General features: G+C 43.7%; 1 protein-coding gene across 1 annotated transcript in view; it reads right to left on the bottom strand.

The window, feature by feature from the left end:
* HACD3 (3-hydroxyacyl-CoA dehydratase 3) overlaps positions 1–4,725 on the bottom strand; it is a 39,572-nt gene extending 34,847 nt beyond the window's left edge. The window contains exon 1 of the mRNA XM_059372294.1: positions 4,455–4,725. Coding sequence (XP_059228277.1) covers positions 4,455–4,541 — 87 coding nt within the window. The 5' untranslated portion in view covers positions 4,542–4,725. The remainder of the gene's footprint in view (positions 1–4,454) is intronic.
* Positions 4,726–13,745: the final 9,020 nt, after the last annotated feature.

Raw genomic sequence — 13,745 nt, 5'->3', positions numbered from 1 at the left:
TCTTTAAAAGTTACCTATAATCAGGGTGCCTGGGGTGTTTATATGCAACTAATGAAATCACTGAACTCTACCTCTGGAATGAGTAATATACTATATGTTAATTAACTGAATTTAAATAAATTTAATTTAACTTTAAAACAAAAAGCTGTTTCTGGTGGTCTTTGGTGAGGTTGGGGTGGGCGGATTGTATAAAATGTCCCATTGCTGAACAATCTCAACAATAGTTGGTAGTGTTAGACTTTTCATTTTTCCCAACCTAATATAAGAAATATTATCAATTTCTAACAAATACTATCCCTTTAATTTACATGTCCCTGATTACGACTGAGATCAAGCATCTTTTTAGGTTTACTGGTCATTCTTGTTTCCTTTTACTCTGAATTGCTTATATTTTCTGCCCCTTTTTCTAACAAGTAATATGTCTTTTTCTTATTGATTTGTAGGTGGTCTTTTACATATTTCAGATGTTAATTACCTGTCGGTGATACGTGCTGTAGATATCTTTTTCAAGCTTGTCTTAAATTAATCTTCAGGAGTTATGTTTCATGTGTCTTATTTAACACATTATTCCCTGTTCCAAAATCATGAAGATAGTCTCTGATATTTTCTTTTAGTAGTTTTGCTTTATGCATTCTGGTCATTAGCTCCCCTGGAACTGACTTTTGTGGCGAGATCTTATATAATCTTTTTGCTATTTGGATTACCACCTGTCCCCAAACAATTTCCCAAATGGTTCATCTTTTCCCCAATTAATATGTAAAGCCACTTCTGCTGTACAATAAGTTTTCATATATGGATAATTCTGCTTAATAGACTCTACCCTATTCTACTGCCCTTTGTGCTTCTCTCTCTTTTAAGGTTTAGTATCACAATAATAATCCTTTCACTTGAATAGCAAACTAGAATTAACAAAGCACTTTCAAATCCATTGTCCAATTCAGACCTCAAAACAATCCTGTGAATTCGGTGCATTCACATTTATCTGGATGAAGAAACCGAGGGACATAAGGGTTAAATGAATTACCCACGGCCACCAGACAGGAAGTAGAACAAGACCCCAATCTCACTTCTTCGGTTACCCCTCTTTCCACCAGAGTGTCTATCAAGTAAGGACAAAAACAATATCTGTCAAACAGCTCCCAAACACAGGTATGCACATTGTTCACACACAACTAAAAAAAAAAAACAAAACAAAACCTTGATAAATTAACGAATGCTTTAACAACTATGGTTGTTGGCACAAACCTGTCAATTACGTTTTTCTTGAAAATAAACTCTATTCTGAAAATAGCCTTGCCCTAGTCCCCTCGACTCCAGCTAGCATCTTTGCTACCACTAACGTCACACACAGGCAAGGCTGCTGTTGGAAGTCTTTATTGTGCATCATTCCTCCTCACATTAGTGGACGTTTCTCGGAGCCACTAGCCCTGTGCTCTAAGGACAGAACAGAGATGTGAAAACTGAACAGTTCTCTGTGTCTCAGAAAGGGAGGGGAGCAGAGTTGATGTCCCTAAATTGGAATTCAACACTAAAACTCAGTAACTATGGGAAACGCCAGAAAGCAGGGGGCGACAGAGAGCTGTCCAACAACCCAATACTTAGCTTAATGAGATAAAAGGAGGCACTCCACACGTGGTCTTCATTGAATAAATGAATTGTTTCATCCAGAGCCTGAATTACAGGTTCAACAGCCGTGCACTGAGCAATTGAGAAATGAAAAGAAAGAAAGAAAAAAACAAACCCAGCAGCCCTGACATTCAGAGAGTGGCCTGTCACTCACAGCTTGGCCATCTTACTCTTCTGTTGGACATAATGGCACAGAATACCAATCTTGGACAAGGCTATTCTGAAACCTCAGTGAAATGAGACAAAGGTCATTTCATAATTTTATGTAAGCACAGACCAATAAAATGGCTGCTATGCCACTCCCAAAATACTTTCTCTTGGCCAAAATGAGTGACTGTGACTTCTCTACCAATTACATTTATTCTTTTGCTAGTCTCTCCTCCCTACAGGTAGGATGTATTCTGATAGCCAACCACAGAATTGCCCGTTTTCTGACAGCATTTAAATCCTACAATCAGTTCTAACCCCCTTAATGAGACATCATCGTCCCGCATGGGGTACGATCTTCCTTCCTGAAATGAATAATAAACCCAACTTGTTTCACCAGGGGTGTTTCCCTGGCACTTTGGCTGTAGTTGCCCCGACACGGTACAAGTCGGGCAAACTAAGAGTCTACGCCTTTCTCTTCCTGGAACATTCTTCTAATCTCAGTTTGACAAGAACACTTCATCTCAGGGTGCCTGGGTGGCTCAGTCATTAAGCCTTCGGCTCAGATCATGATCTCAAAGTTCTGGGATCAAGCCATACATCGGGCTCTCTGCTTAGCAGGAAGCCTGCTTCTGCCTCTCCCACTCCACCTGCTTGCTCTCTCTCTGTCAAATAAATAAATAAACAAATAAAATCTTAAAAAGAAAAAAAAAGAACACTTCATCTCATTTCAGGAAGTCATCTCTAACTAAGCATAAGAGAGGTAACAGATTCCTTTAACACCAGAGACCTGGTTCATATCCAACTCCAATTCTACCAATAAACATACTCCTACACAAAACTTTTTGTCTGTATATGATAATATGCTTCTTCTAGATAGTATGCTCTTGGAAAGCCGAGACTGTCTGACTCATCTCTGTAAAGCTCTAGTACCTCACACATGGTAGAGGATTTCTTTTATGAGTGGTATTAACACATTGCTTTGGTGGGGGGGGGGTATTTTTTCCCCAAAATAAAAGGATTTCTCTCTCCAAAAGAAACTTCCTTTTTTCCTCCACCTTTGCATTTCTTTAACTACAATAACTTTCAAATGGATACCTCTCATATTTCTAAATATACCAAAGATGATTAACACGTATTCCGATTTCTTAACAAAGAGGTTTAGATCTCTCAAGACAAACATAAGTATGATGCATCCTTTCATTTGTCCAACTAATTCCCATTTCTTTCCACTATCACCACCATCCTATTCCCCTAAAAGCACCTTTGGTGTTCGCAGCTTCAAAGTATCCAGAATAGGGCATCCTTATTACAGGATAACATCTAGAGAGGGGAGGGCCTAAATGTAATTGGTCTACATAAGGCTTGGCTAAATTACTTTTTTAAAAAAGAGACTGTCATAGCACATGTTCCACAGTTACTGAGAACCCTCTCCAGATGGAGACTTTGATCCCCACCAACAACGATTTTGTTTGTTTCCTTCTTTCCTGCAACACCCTGGAGCAGAGTGGAGGGAGGCAGCACAGTACATTTATTCATCTTCTGATGCAAAAGTATAATTCAGTCTGATTTACCACATTAAATGACACGCCATGCAATGTCACATCCTATTTAAAGGCATTCTGGCCAGTTCTTTCTCTTTCAACGGGAAAACGGGTTTAAATTCCAGAAACAAAGATTCAATTCAACAAATTCAAATCCATACCCAAAGAGCACATACACTTAGCAAGAAATATGCCACACAGGTGGACAGAGAGAAATATGAACGACTGAGTCAAAGGCAGAGAAAGTTAGGTGGAATGAAGATTACAAATTGCCATAGATGTCACAGATAAGGAGCAAGGATGACTGGAGAAAGAACATTCCAGACTGAAAACTCCAGTTTCTCAAAACCTGGAGTCCTGGATGGTTTGGACAGACGCAGGGGCTACACGGGTCCTGGAACCTCCATCATGCAGGAGGCATGGACCTGGTCATACAGGGAGCTAAGGAAATCAAACATAAATGCTCGATGTAACTTAATTTTTAAGTTCTCTATGCAACTCCGCAAACCTGAGCTCACAGCCCTCTGAACAAGGGGGAAATCACTTTCAGCGGGTCTTCCGGATTTTAAAATTAAAATTAACAAGAATGATTTCCATCACTGAACGGTTGGAAGGTGGGTGTGGCCCCTCTGGGGGCAGCGGCGACCGGCCTTGCGAACGTCAGACCGGCCTGGCAGAACCTATCTGGCCAGCGCCAAACGTCCAGCCAGGACCCAGCAAGCCACCGTTCATTCTGCACCCCCGGCCCAAAGAGCTCACCCCATGCCCCGAAGGGCCTAGGCAAACCCGAACCCCGACGGCTAGGCCTCCGGGGCCGGGCGCGGGCTCCATCAGGCCGCAGGTTGGTGAACAAAGAGAAGGCCGGGGCAGCCTCCGAGAGCCGCGTAGGGCTCACGCAGCATCCGAAGGTACCTGCAGCCCTCAGGGGGTTGCGCCCCAGGCCCGGGGTCTACGGGTGTTCCTCGACGAGGGCCAGCCTCTGCCCCGGCCCGGACGCCGAAAAGTGCACCGCGTCGCCGAACCCGTTGGCGCACTGCAGGCTCTCCGGCACGCCCCGGGACAAAGGGGATGTGGGAGATCGGAAGGTCCCCGGGGCTGCAACCCGGCGCTCGTCCCGCCACCCGCACCGGCTTTTACCTGCACGTCACTCAGCTCCACGCGCAGATACAGCTCGCGGTGTCGCTGAGCCCAGTAGACGTGCGGCGTCAGCACCTGATTCTCCATGGCCACACTGCCCAGGGCGCGGGGAGACGGATCGCTGCGCCTCGCTGCCTCGGAGAGTGCGCGACTGGAGCCGGCCGATCGCAGGCCACAAACCCCCGCGCTCTTGAGCGCGGGCAGCCGGCCACCTCGAGACGCCCCACGCTCGCAGGCTGCGCTTGCGCAATGAAGATTAGGGGGCGGGGGCGGCGCGTGCTCCTGGCCTCTGCTCAATCAGGGAGGGGGCGGAGCCGGGCAGAGGTGGGAAGGGTCGGTGACGCCAGAGCCTGAGGCGGCCACCGGGAAAGTTCAGAGTCTGCAGGTGGGTGGGTGGTAGCGTTTCTCTCTCTCCTCCAGGACAGTGCTTGAAGATAGGCTTAAAAAAAAAAAAAAAAAAAAAAAATGCTGCTGGGGCGCCTGGGTGGCTCAGTGGGTTGGGCCTCTGCCTTCGGCTCGGATCAAGATCTCGGGGTCCTGGGATTGAGCTCCGCATCGGGCTCTCTGCTCAGCGGGGGGCCTGCTTCCCCTTCTCTCTGCCTGTCTCTCTGCCTACTTGTGATTTCTGTGAAATTTAAAAAAAAAAAAATTTTTTTTTTAAATGCTGGAGACACCTAAAGGACCGATCAGCGTGGGAAAGGGCTTGGGACTGGTGTATCTTGAAAATCCCTCAGGTTTTATCACCTATTAATTCAATGTTTACTGAGCGCCTACTAATAGCGCGGGGCTTCAAAACTAAACACTGGGGGCGCCTGGGTGGCTCAGTGGGTTAAGCCGCTGCCTTCGGCTCAGGTCATGATCTCAGGGTCCTAGGATCGAGTCCCGCATCGGGCTCTCTGCTCAGCAGGGAGCCTGCTTCCTCCTCTCTCTCTCTGCCTGCCTCTCTGCCTACTTGTGATCTCTCTCTGTCAAATAAATAAATAAAATTTTAAAAAACTAAACACTGGAGTTACAGCAGTACGACACAGTCCCTGCCGTCCTGGAATTCTGCAATTACGAACAGAATAAGGATGGTGATGGTTACAGGGGAAGCCCTGTGGGAAGAGGGTGGAAGAGGGTTCTAAGAGGAGAGATATCGTAAGCCTAAAGGCCAGAGGTTTTTCAGCGCAGGCCCATAGAACTTTATGCCGTGATGGAAATGTTCCATTCTGCACGGTTGAGTATGGTAGCCACTACCCACATGGGGTTTTTGAGTACTCGAATGTGGCTAGTGAGACTGAGAAATTGAATTTTCTATTTTATTTACTTTAATTTATTTAATTTAAATAGCGACTTCATAGCGGCTATCCTATTGGACAAGAGACTTGTCTCTCTTAAAATAGGAAAACCAAACTAGATACAGCATTAATTAGTGTCTAAGCTATCTCATCTGTATCCACCTTCATTCCTGAGTCTGCTACAGTGAAGAATTTAATAGGAAGCAACATTACTGTGAAAACCAGAAGTCCGGGACAAAAATGAAACTTATATTTCAGTTCTGTTAGCACCCCTTTAATTAGCAAAGCGCAGAGCATTAGGATCCGGAGATGAAGAGAAATGATGCAGGCTCTCAGGAAACATTTAAATCAGGGTGTGGATAGTATAAAATATGGGGGTTTTAATATGGTGAATGCACTGAGCTTACAAAATCAGGAAAGTGGAAACTGAGGGTTTTGAAAACCATGGGTGGACATTTGAGAATGAGTCCTTGAGAACGGGATAGTGGAATGTTAGGAGGGATTTGGTAGTGAAAGAAGCAGGAGTAGGATAGCGGATGTATGGAGCAGGAGTCCAAAGGTGAAGAAATGGGGAAATTTCTGTGTGCTGGGATTAAGGGCATGGAGTATAGAAATAACCCTGGATCTAGAAAGGCAAATAAGGAGTGAATTGGGAAAGTCTTTATTTGCTTCAGTGAGGTGTTTGTCCTGTATCCCATAGACTCCTGCGAACCAGGGAAGTTTGTCAAACTGGCAGTTAGCCAAATCAAATATGTTCTTGGCAGGACCACCTGTCAGTAAGGAGGGATTGATAAAAGGCAGACTGGGTGGAGGTGATGCAATCTGCTGGGTATAGGATAACGAAAACAGTAAACTTGATAGTCTTGAATTTTAAAAATAAAATATGTTTGAAATGATCATAGTGGGGCGCCTGGGTGGCTCAGTGGGTTAAGCCGCTGCCTTCGGCTCAGGTCATGATCTCAGGGTCCTGGGATCGAGTCCCGCATCGGGCTCTCTGCTCAGCAGGGAGCCTGCTTCCCTCTCTCTCTCTCTGCCTGCCTCTCCATCTACTTGTGATTTCTCTCTGTCAAATAAAAAAAAAAAAACTTTAAAAAAAAAAAAAAAAAAAAAGAAATGATCATAGTGTTTTCATTGCATTGCCTTTAATACAATGCAGATCCAATGTAGGACATTTTTTAAAAATTGAGGTATACAGGAAATGTGCAAATTTGAAGTGTTTAGCTTAAGCTGAATTTTTACTTATTCATCTCTGTGTAATTACTTAAGTACCATCTAGATCAAGATTGGGAACATTTCCAGCATCCCTGGGGGTTCTCTTTTACAAGTATACCTTTGCCTTCTAACCCTTCCTCCAAAATTTCTATCCTGACCTCTTTCACCATAAAGTAGATTTTGTCTGTTCTTGAATTTCATTAAATGGAATGGTTTTAGTTTGTCTCTGCGGAGTTGTATTTCATTGTATGAAGATATCACAAATTATTTATCCATCCTCTTGATGAAGGACATTTGCATTCCCATTTTTAGCTATTATAAATAATGGAAGGCAATGAACATTTATGTACCTATCTTTTGATGTGTAAATTGCTTAATTCTCTTGGATATAGGAGTAGAAATGCATGTTGCTTTTAGTAGATTAGCAGATTTTGCTTTTGTTTTTAGTTTAGGTAATACAGGTGGTAAGCTGTTTCACAAAGTTTTCTGATCAGTTTACAAACCCACAGGCAATGTTTCAAAGTTCTAGTTGCTTTATGCCCTTGCTATTTTCAGTCTTTCTAGTTTAACCATTCTGGTGGTGGGTATGTAATAAACAGTAAAATCAGTTCAGGGTACTGAAAACCTGAGGCTTATCAGCTGGCCTCCATCCAAGGTGAAAACTATTAATAAATGAAAAGACTAAATCTTGACATTTTGCCTTAGATCTGCTGGGAAGGGGGCCTGTCCAGCCTTCAACAACTAATCTACTGGAAACTTTTCTTGGACTGAATTTCCAGATCCCTCAAATAAGAGAGACAGTCCTTTCTAATGGTCTTATACCTATTTCTAAATTTTCCTGCAAAGAGACCAGCTTTTAAGGACCCCTCTCTCCAGGGGAAATCCAATAAGAAAAAAAAATGAAATAGAGGCACGATTAACGTCCAGGTAAATTACAAAACTAAAAGATGGCAGAGGAGATAAAAAGACAAAGCCAAGTAACGTGCCCAAGCCGAATGATGAAAATAAGGCTGAGGGTGTTATGATAATACTAGCCAAATAAAAATGCAAATAAAGCATTGCTCACATGTCCTGCCTTCTAGATGCAACTTCTGAGCCCCAGGGCCAAGGCCATCTCACTCTTCTCAGGCCACAGGAGGCAGTGGCTAAATACTTGCTGTGAATGAAACACACACTCAGTGCTTAAGGCTTTATTTCCAGCCTTGTTCACCTCTTTACAGCATCTTCTATTCCTGGAAGAAGTTTTAGAAAATGAGCTGTAGAATTTGGCTATCTTGTGCCTCACCCAGAATCACCCAGGGAACTATCCTTAAGGAAAATCATGTTTGTCTGTCTAAGCAGCACAACATTGAGTGGAGAGGGAGACTCACTGGGTCAGCCCAAGCACCTACTACTAAGGCACTAGGTGAACCCAGCCCATATTCCTGTAACCTCCCAGCTGTTCCAAAAGGGTGAGCACTGCAGTCAAGTCATTGACAGAAAAAAACCTCTGCCTGCCTCTCTGCCTACTTATGATCTGCAATACAGGGAAGTATCTTGGATTTTTGTTTTGCTTCTTTATAACTCTTGATCCTTCCCAATTTAGGGAGCTAAAGTGTGGCAACCCTTGCTCTTCTGCATTTGTAATAATGGGAACAGAGAACAGAGATGTCAGATTCTTCTCTTTAAATCTGGATGCACATGTAAAACAGAAATTATTTGCAATAGGTGGGTGGGGGATGGGCTAGATGCATGATGGGCATTAAGGAGGGCACTTGTGATGAGTACTGTTACAGGTAAGTGATGAATCACTAAATTCTGTTCCTGAAACCATTGCTATAGATTAAGCAACTTGACTTTAAATAAAAAAGCAACAAAATAAAACACAATAAAATATTTGGAATAGGGGCGCCTGGGTGGCTCAGAGGGTTAAGCCTCTGCCTTCAGCTCAGGTCATGATCTCAGGGTCCTGGGATCGAGTCCCACATTGGGCTCTCTGCTCAGCGGGGAGCCTGCTTCCTTCTCTCTCTCTCTCTGCCTGCCTCTATGCCTACTTGTGATCTCTGTCAAATAAATAAATAAAATCTTTATAAAAATATTTGGAATAATATGCAGACTAAATAAAAAATTTCCAAGCAGAGTAGGGAGAAAAAAGTCAAAAGAGAACTAAGGGACTCCACTTGGTGGCCTTTACACAAATGATAAACCTGACTTCAGAGTTCAGTAAACCCCAAGAGGATTTTTTTTTTTTTAAAGATTTTTTATTTATTTATTTGACAGACAGAAATCACAAGTAGGCAGAGAAGCAGGCAGAGAGAGAGAAGGGGAAACAGGCTCCTGCTGAGCAGAGAGCCCTATGTGGGGCTCGATCCCAGGATCCTGAGACCATGACCCGAGCCGAAGGCAGAGACTTAATCCACTGAGCCACCCAGGCGCCCCCCAAGAGGATTTTTTTAAAGATTTATTTATAAATTGTATTTTTTAATAAAAAATTTATTTATTTATTTAATTACTTATTTGAGAGAGAGTGCTCATGAGTGAGAGGAGGGGCAGAGGGAGAGAGAGAGAATCTCAAGCAGGCTCCATGCCCAGAGCAGAGCCAGATGCGGAGGGGGATGTCAGGATTCTGAGATCATGACTTGAGCCAAAATCAAGAGTCGGATACTCAACCGACTGAGCCACCCAGGCACCCCAAAAGATTTATTCATTTATTTGGAAGCGAGAGAGAGAGAGAAAGAGAGAGCAGGCAGGGGGAGGGGCAGAGAAGGAGGATAGAAAATCTTCAAGCAGACTCCCCACTGAGCGCAGAGCCCAGTGCAGGGCTCAGTCCCAGGACCCTGAGATCATGACCCGAAATCAGGAGACAGCCCCCCAACTGACTGAGCAACCCAGGTGCCCCAGCGGGAGGGTTTTGTTTTTTTTTTAAAGGGGCAGAGGGAACTAAGGGAGTGACCTTGGGAAAACCTGAATCTTGCCCTCACCTCCCCTTAAGGGCTTATCCAAAGCTGAAGGGAATAGTAGATCTCCCCTCAACACCCATGGCAGGTTTAGGGATCTAGGGAAAGACAAAACCTATGCACATGACCAGGTATTAGTACAAGACCCTTGAGAAGCAGTCACGCCTAGTGAAGGTAAAAGCTGACTATTAGCAAGAGCACCCACAGTTTTCCTGAATGTGGGTATGGGTAAAGGTTCAGAAGAGTATGTAAGAAGGACTAATATTTGGGGCAAAAAGGAACAGAAGAGTGTCGACTGCCAGCTAGAGACTGATAGATAACAGATCTCATTAAGTACCTCATGATGGTGGGGGAGGTCATAGCTAAGATTATCTGGAATGTTCATATCTTACCGCAGTCATAACAAAATATCACAGATGGGGAGGGAGGAGCCTAAAACAACAGAACTCTATTCTGTTATAGTTACTGGGCTACAAATCCAAAATCAGTTGCTGGCAGGACTATGCTCCCCTGAAGGTTCTAGACAAGAATTCAACCTGTTGGCTGGTGGCAATTCTTGCTGCTCTTTGGCTTGTAGGAGGATCATGCCAAACTCCACCTCTGTTGTTGCATGACCTTCTCTGGGGGTGTATCTGTTCTTGTGTCCTTATACAGCCTTCTTCTTTTTTTTTTTTTTTTTAAGATTTTATTTATTTGAGAGAGAGAGAGAGAATACAAGCAGGGAGAGCAGCAGAGGGAGAGGGAGAAGCAAAGGGAGAAGGCTCTACTGAGCAGGGAGCCTGATAAAGGGCTCCATTCCAGGACCCCAGGATCAGGACCTGAGATGAAGGCAGATGCCTCCCCGACTGAGCTACCCAGGCGCCCCTCATATGGCCTTCTTATAAGGACATAGTCAATGGCTTTGGGACCCACTCTATTCTAACATGATCTTACTTTAACTAATAACATCTGTAAAGATCCAATTTCCAAATAAGATTACATTATGGGGTTCTGGATAGACATGGACTTGAGGAGGACACTCTTATGACCAGTACAGCTGGGACAAAGGAGATTAGGAGATTCCTGGTCTCCTAGGAGAGATCCTGATATAGAACTGGGACTGGCCATTATCCCCTTCACCAGGAAGGATGCTAAATTGTGCCTGGGAATGATTCGGTGTGCCTGGAATTAACCAAGGTTATACTTTTTACTATGAAGTGAAATGGGTCATATAAATACAAGTTGAATTACAGAAAAACTTAGGAAATTAAACGTAGTACAAATCTGTATGTGGCTTGAAAATATTGCTCCTGCTACCTATGTGAAAGATGTATACAAAACAAACAAACAAAAAGTTATGATAGGGTAGTGAAATGACGAATGGATATTTCTGTAATGATGTCAGACTGTTGTGTTCAAACTGGAAGAATGATGCTTGTCGTTGCCTGGAGGTGGCAGAGGTGGTGTTACCTAGCAAGGCTTGGGCATGTCCCTCTGGGAGCCAGAGTTCCCAGAATTTTCTCCTCCTATGGCCTGGGCCATGCTCTAAACCTAGGAAAAGATTAATACATGTGGCCAATTGATTTTGGAAGTTCCATGTGAGAGTTGCTAATAAGCAACCATATGACTCTGGGCAAGTCATATTCCCTCTCTGGACCTTTGTTGTTCTTTCTGTGAAATAAAAGAATTAGGCTTAACCATCTCCAAAATCACTGTCAATTTGTTGATTCTGTGATTCTTTGATTTTAGGTATAGGTATAGGTATAGATACAGTGTGTGTATGCATGTGTGTCTGTGTGTAAACAAAGATCAGAGTGCTGAGGGACAGAGCCAGGATGGTCTTTTCTGGGGATATGGCCCCAGCCTCAATAGTAGATCTCTGGAACATATCCAGAGCTCATGTTTACCTTTGCTGCCTCTTCTTTCCTTTCCTACCCACCTCAGAGGTGGGTAGGTTTCTGTGATCTTAACATCTTCACCACCATTCATAAATAGAATTAATAAATGGAATGCTTAATGGGCACTAGGCATTGCTAAGCACTTTAAATGCATTATATATTTCCTTCATTCATTTCAGTGATGTTACCGAACTCATTTAAAAAAAATTTTTTTTAAGATTTTATTTATTGGGGCGCCTGGGTGGCTCAGTGGCTTAAGCCGCTGCCTTCGGCTCGGGTCATGATCTTAGGGTCCTGGGATCGAGTCCCGCATCGGGCTCTCTGCTCAGCAGGGAGCCTGCTTCCTCCTCTCTCTCTCTTTCTCTCTGCCTGCCTCTCTGCCTACTTGTGATCTCTCTCTGTCAAATAAATAAATAAAATCTTTAAAAAAAAAAAAAAAAGCCTCTGCCTTCAGCTCAGGTCATGATTCCAGGGTCCTGGGATGGAGCCCCGCATCGGGCTCTCTACTCAGCAGGGAACCTGCTTCCCTTCCTCTCTCTCTGCCTGCCTGCCTCTCTGCCTACTTGTGATCTCTGTCTGTCAAATAAAGAAATAAAATCTTTAAAAAAAAAAAAGATTTTATTTCTTTATTTGACATAGAGAGAGACAGTGAAAGAGGGAATATAAGCAGGGGGAGTGGGAGAGGGAGAAGCAAGCTCCCCTCAGGCGACTGAGCTGCCAAGGCACCCCTACCAAACTAATTTTACAGATGAAAGAAATAAAGCTTAGGAAAGCCCAATATCACTGTCAGTAAGGAGAGGAACCAGGATGTGAACTCAAGTCTGGCTGATTCCAGGAGTGCATGCTCTTACACATGAGTCCCAGAGAAAAAGTACCACTGCTTGAAGATCATGAAGTGTTACACACAGAAGGACTTAGGCTGATCTCTGCTGAGGCCTAATGAGAAAACTGTCAGGGTCTCTAAAATATAAGCCCAGACCTGGACAAGACCCGATTGCCTCAAACAGGCATGGCTTCTGGATGCAGACCAGAATTCCCTAGGAATGGTTCTCCCTTGGCCTTGCCACCCTAGTTTTACTCACACTTCCTGCCTGCGATCCATTAGGCTGGAACATGACTTTTGTTATCAAGGCACAGATCTGTGTCGACACTGCCATGCTATTTATTCAGCCTCATGTGCTAGACATCTTGCCTTTTCCTAGAGTTCCTAGAGCTCAGGACCCCAAAAAGCTGAGTAGGCTTTGTCAAGCACACATACAAGCTTGCCAAGACCCAGGCCTGACTGAGTCAGCCAGTAAAAATACAACGAGCCACCTTAGATTCAGTTAGTTTATTACTTACTATACAACGAAAGAACAAATGCGTTAAGGTGCTGATGGCCAGTGGTCCCACAAATCATAACAGAATATTGAAACAGAAGGGGCCAGATGTAAGTTGTGGGATAGCCAGCTGATGAGAAGCCAATTCTAGATGGCAGCCAAGTGATTCTTCTATTCTGCAACTCTGTTCTGAGGGGGTAGGGCAGAAAGACCACACCTCATCAGAACCTAGGAGATGAGAAGCTGTCAGGGGACAGTGCCCTAAGATCCTCATAAGCCTCCCATCCTCTGCTGTTCTGGGAGGATCACAAAGCCTTCTTCTAAGACTCAGAAAAGCTTTGGTTCGAGGCCCATTGAGACCTATGTAAATACATGCAAGGTTGCCAGGGTACATGTTGGAGATATTCCCCTATAGCTTTCTCTGGTTTGAGGCTTTTCAAGCCAACCAGAGAGAAAAATAAAATTGAAAACCAAGGAATCTGATCTAGACCAATCCATAATTAGCCAAGTGACTTAACCTCTCCAGAGACTGGTTGTTTTTTTTTTTTAAATCCATAAAATCATATATTTTTGTTGTTGTTTTTTGGTTGCATTTTGTGAGGACTTTTTCCTCTTACTAGGGCATAAACTGCACACAGGAATCTTTTCTTTTTTTTTTTTTTTTTTTTTT

The sequence above is a fragment of the Mustela nigripes genome, chromosome 13, assembly GCF_022355385.1.
Source record: "Mustela nigripes isolate SB6536 chromosome 13, MUSNIG.SB6536, whole genome shotgun sequence".
NCBI classification, from domain to species: domain Eukaryota; kingdom Metazoa; phylum Chordata; class Mammalia; order Carnivora; family Mustelidae; genus Mustela; species Mustela nigripes.
Note: the sequence above shows the minus strand (reverse complement) of the source record. Positions and strands in the feature narration are given on the sequence as shown.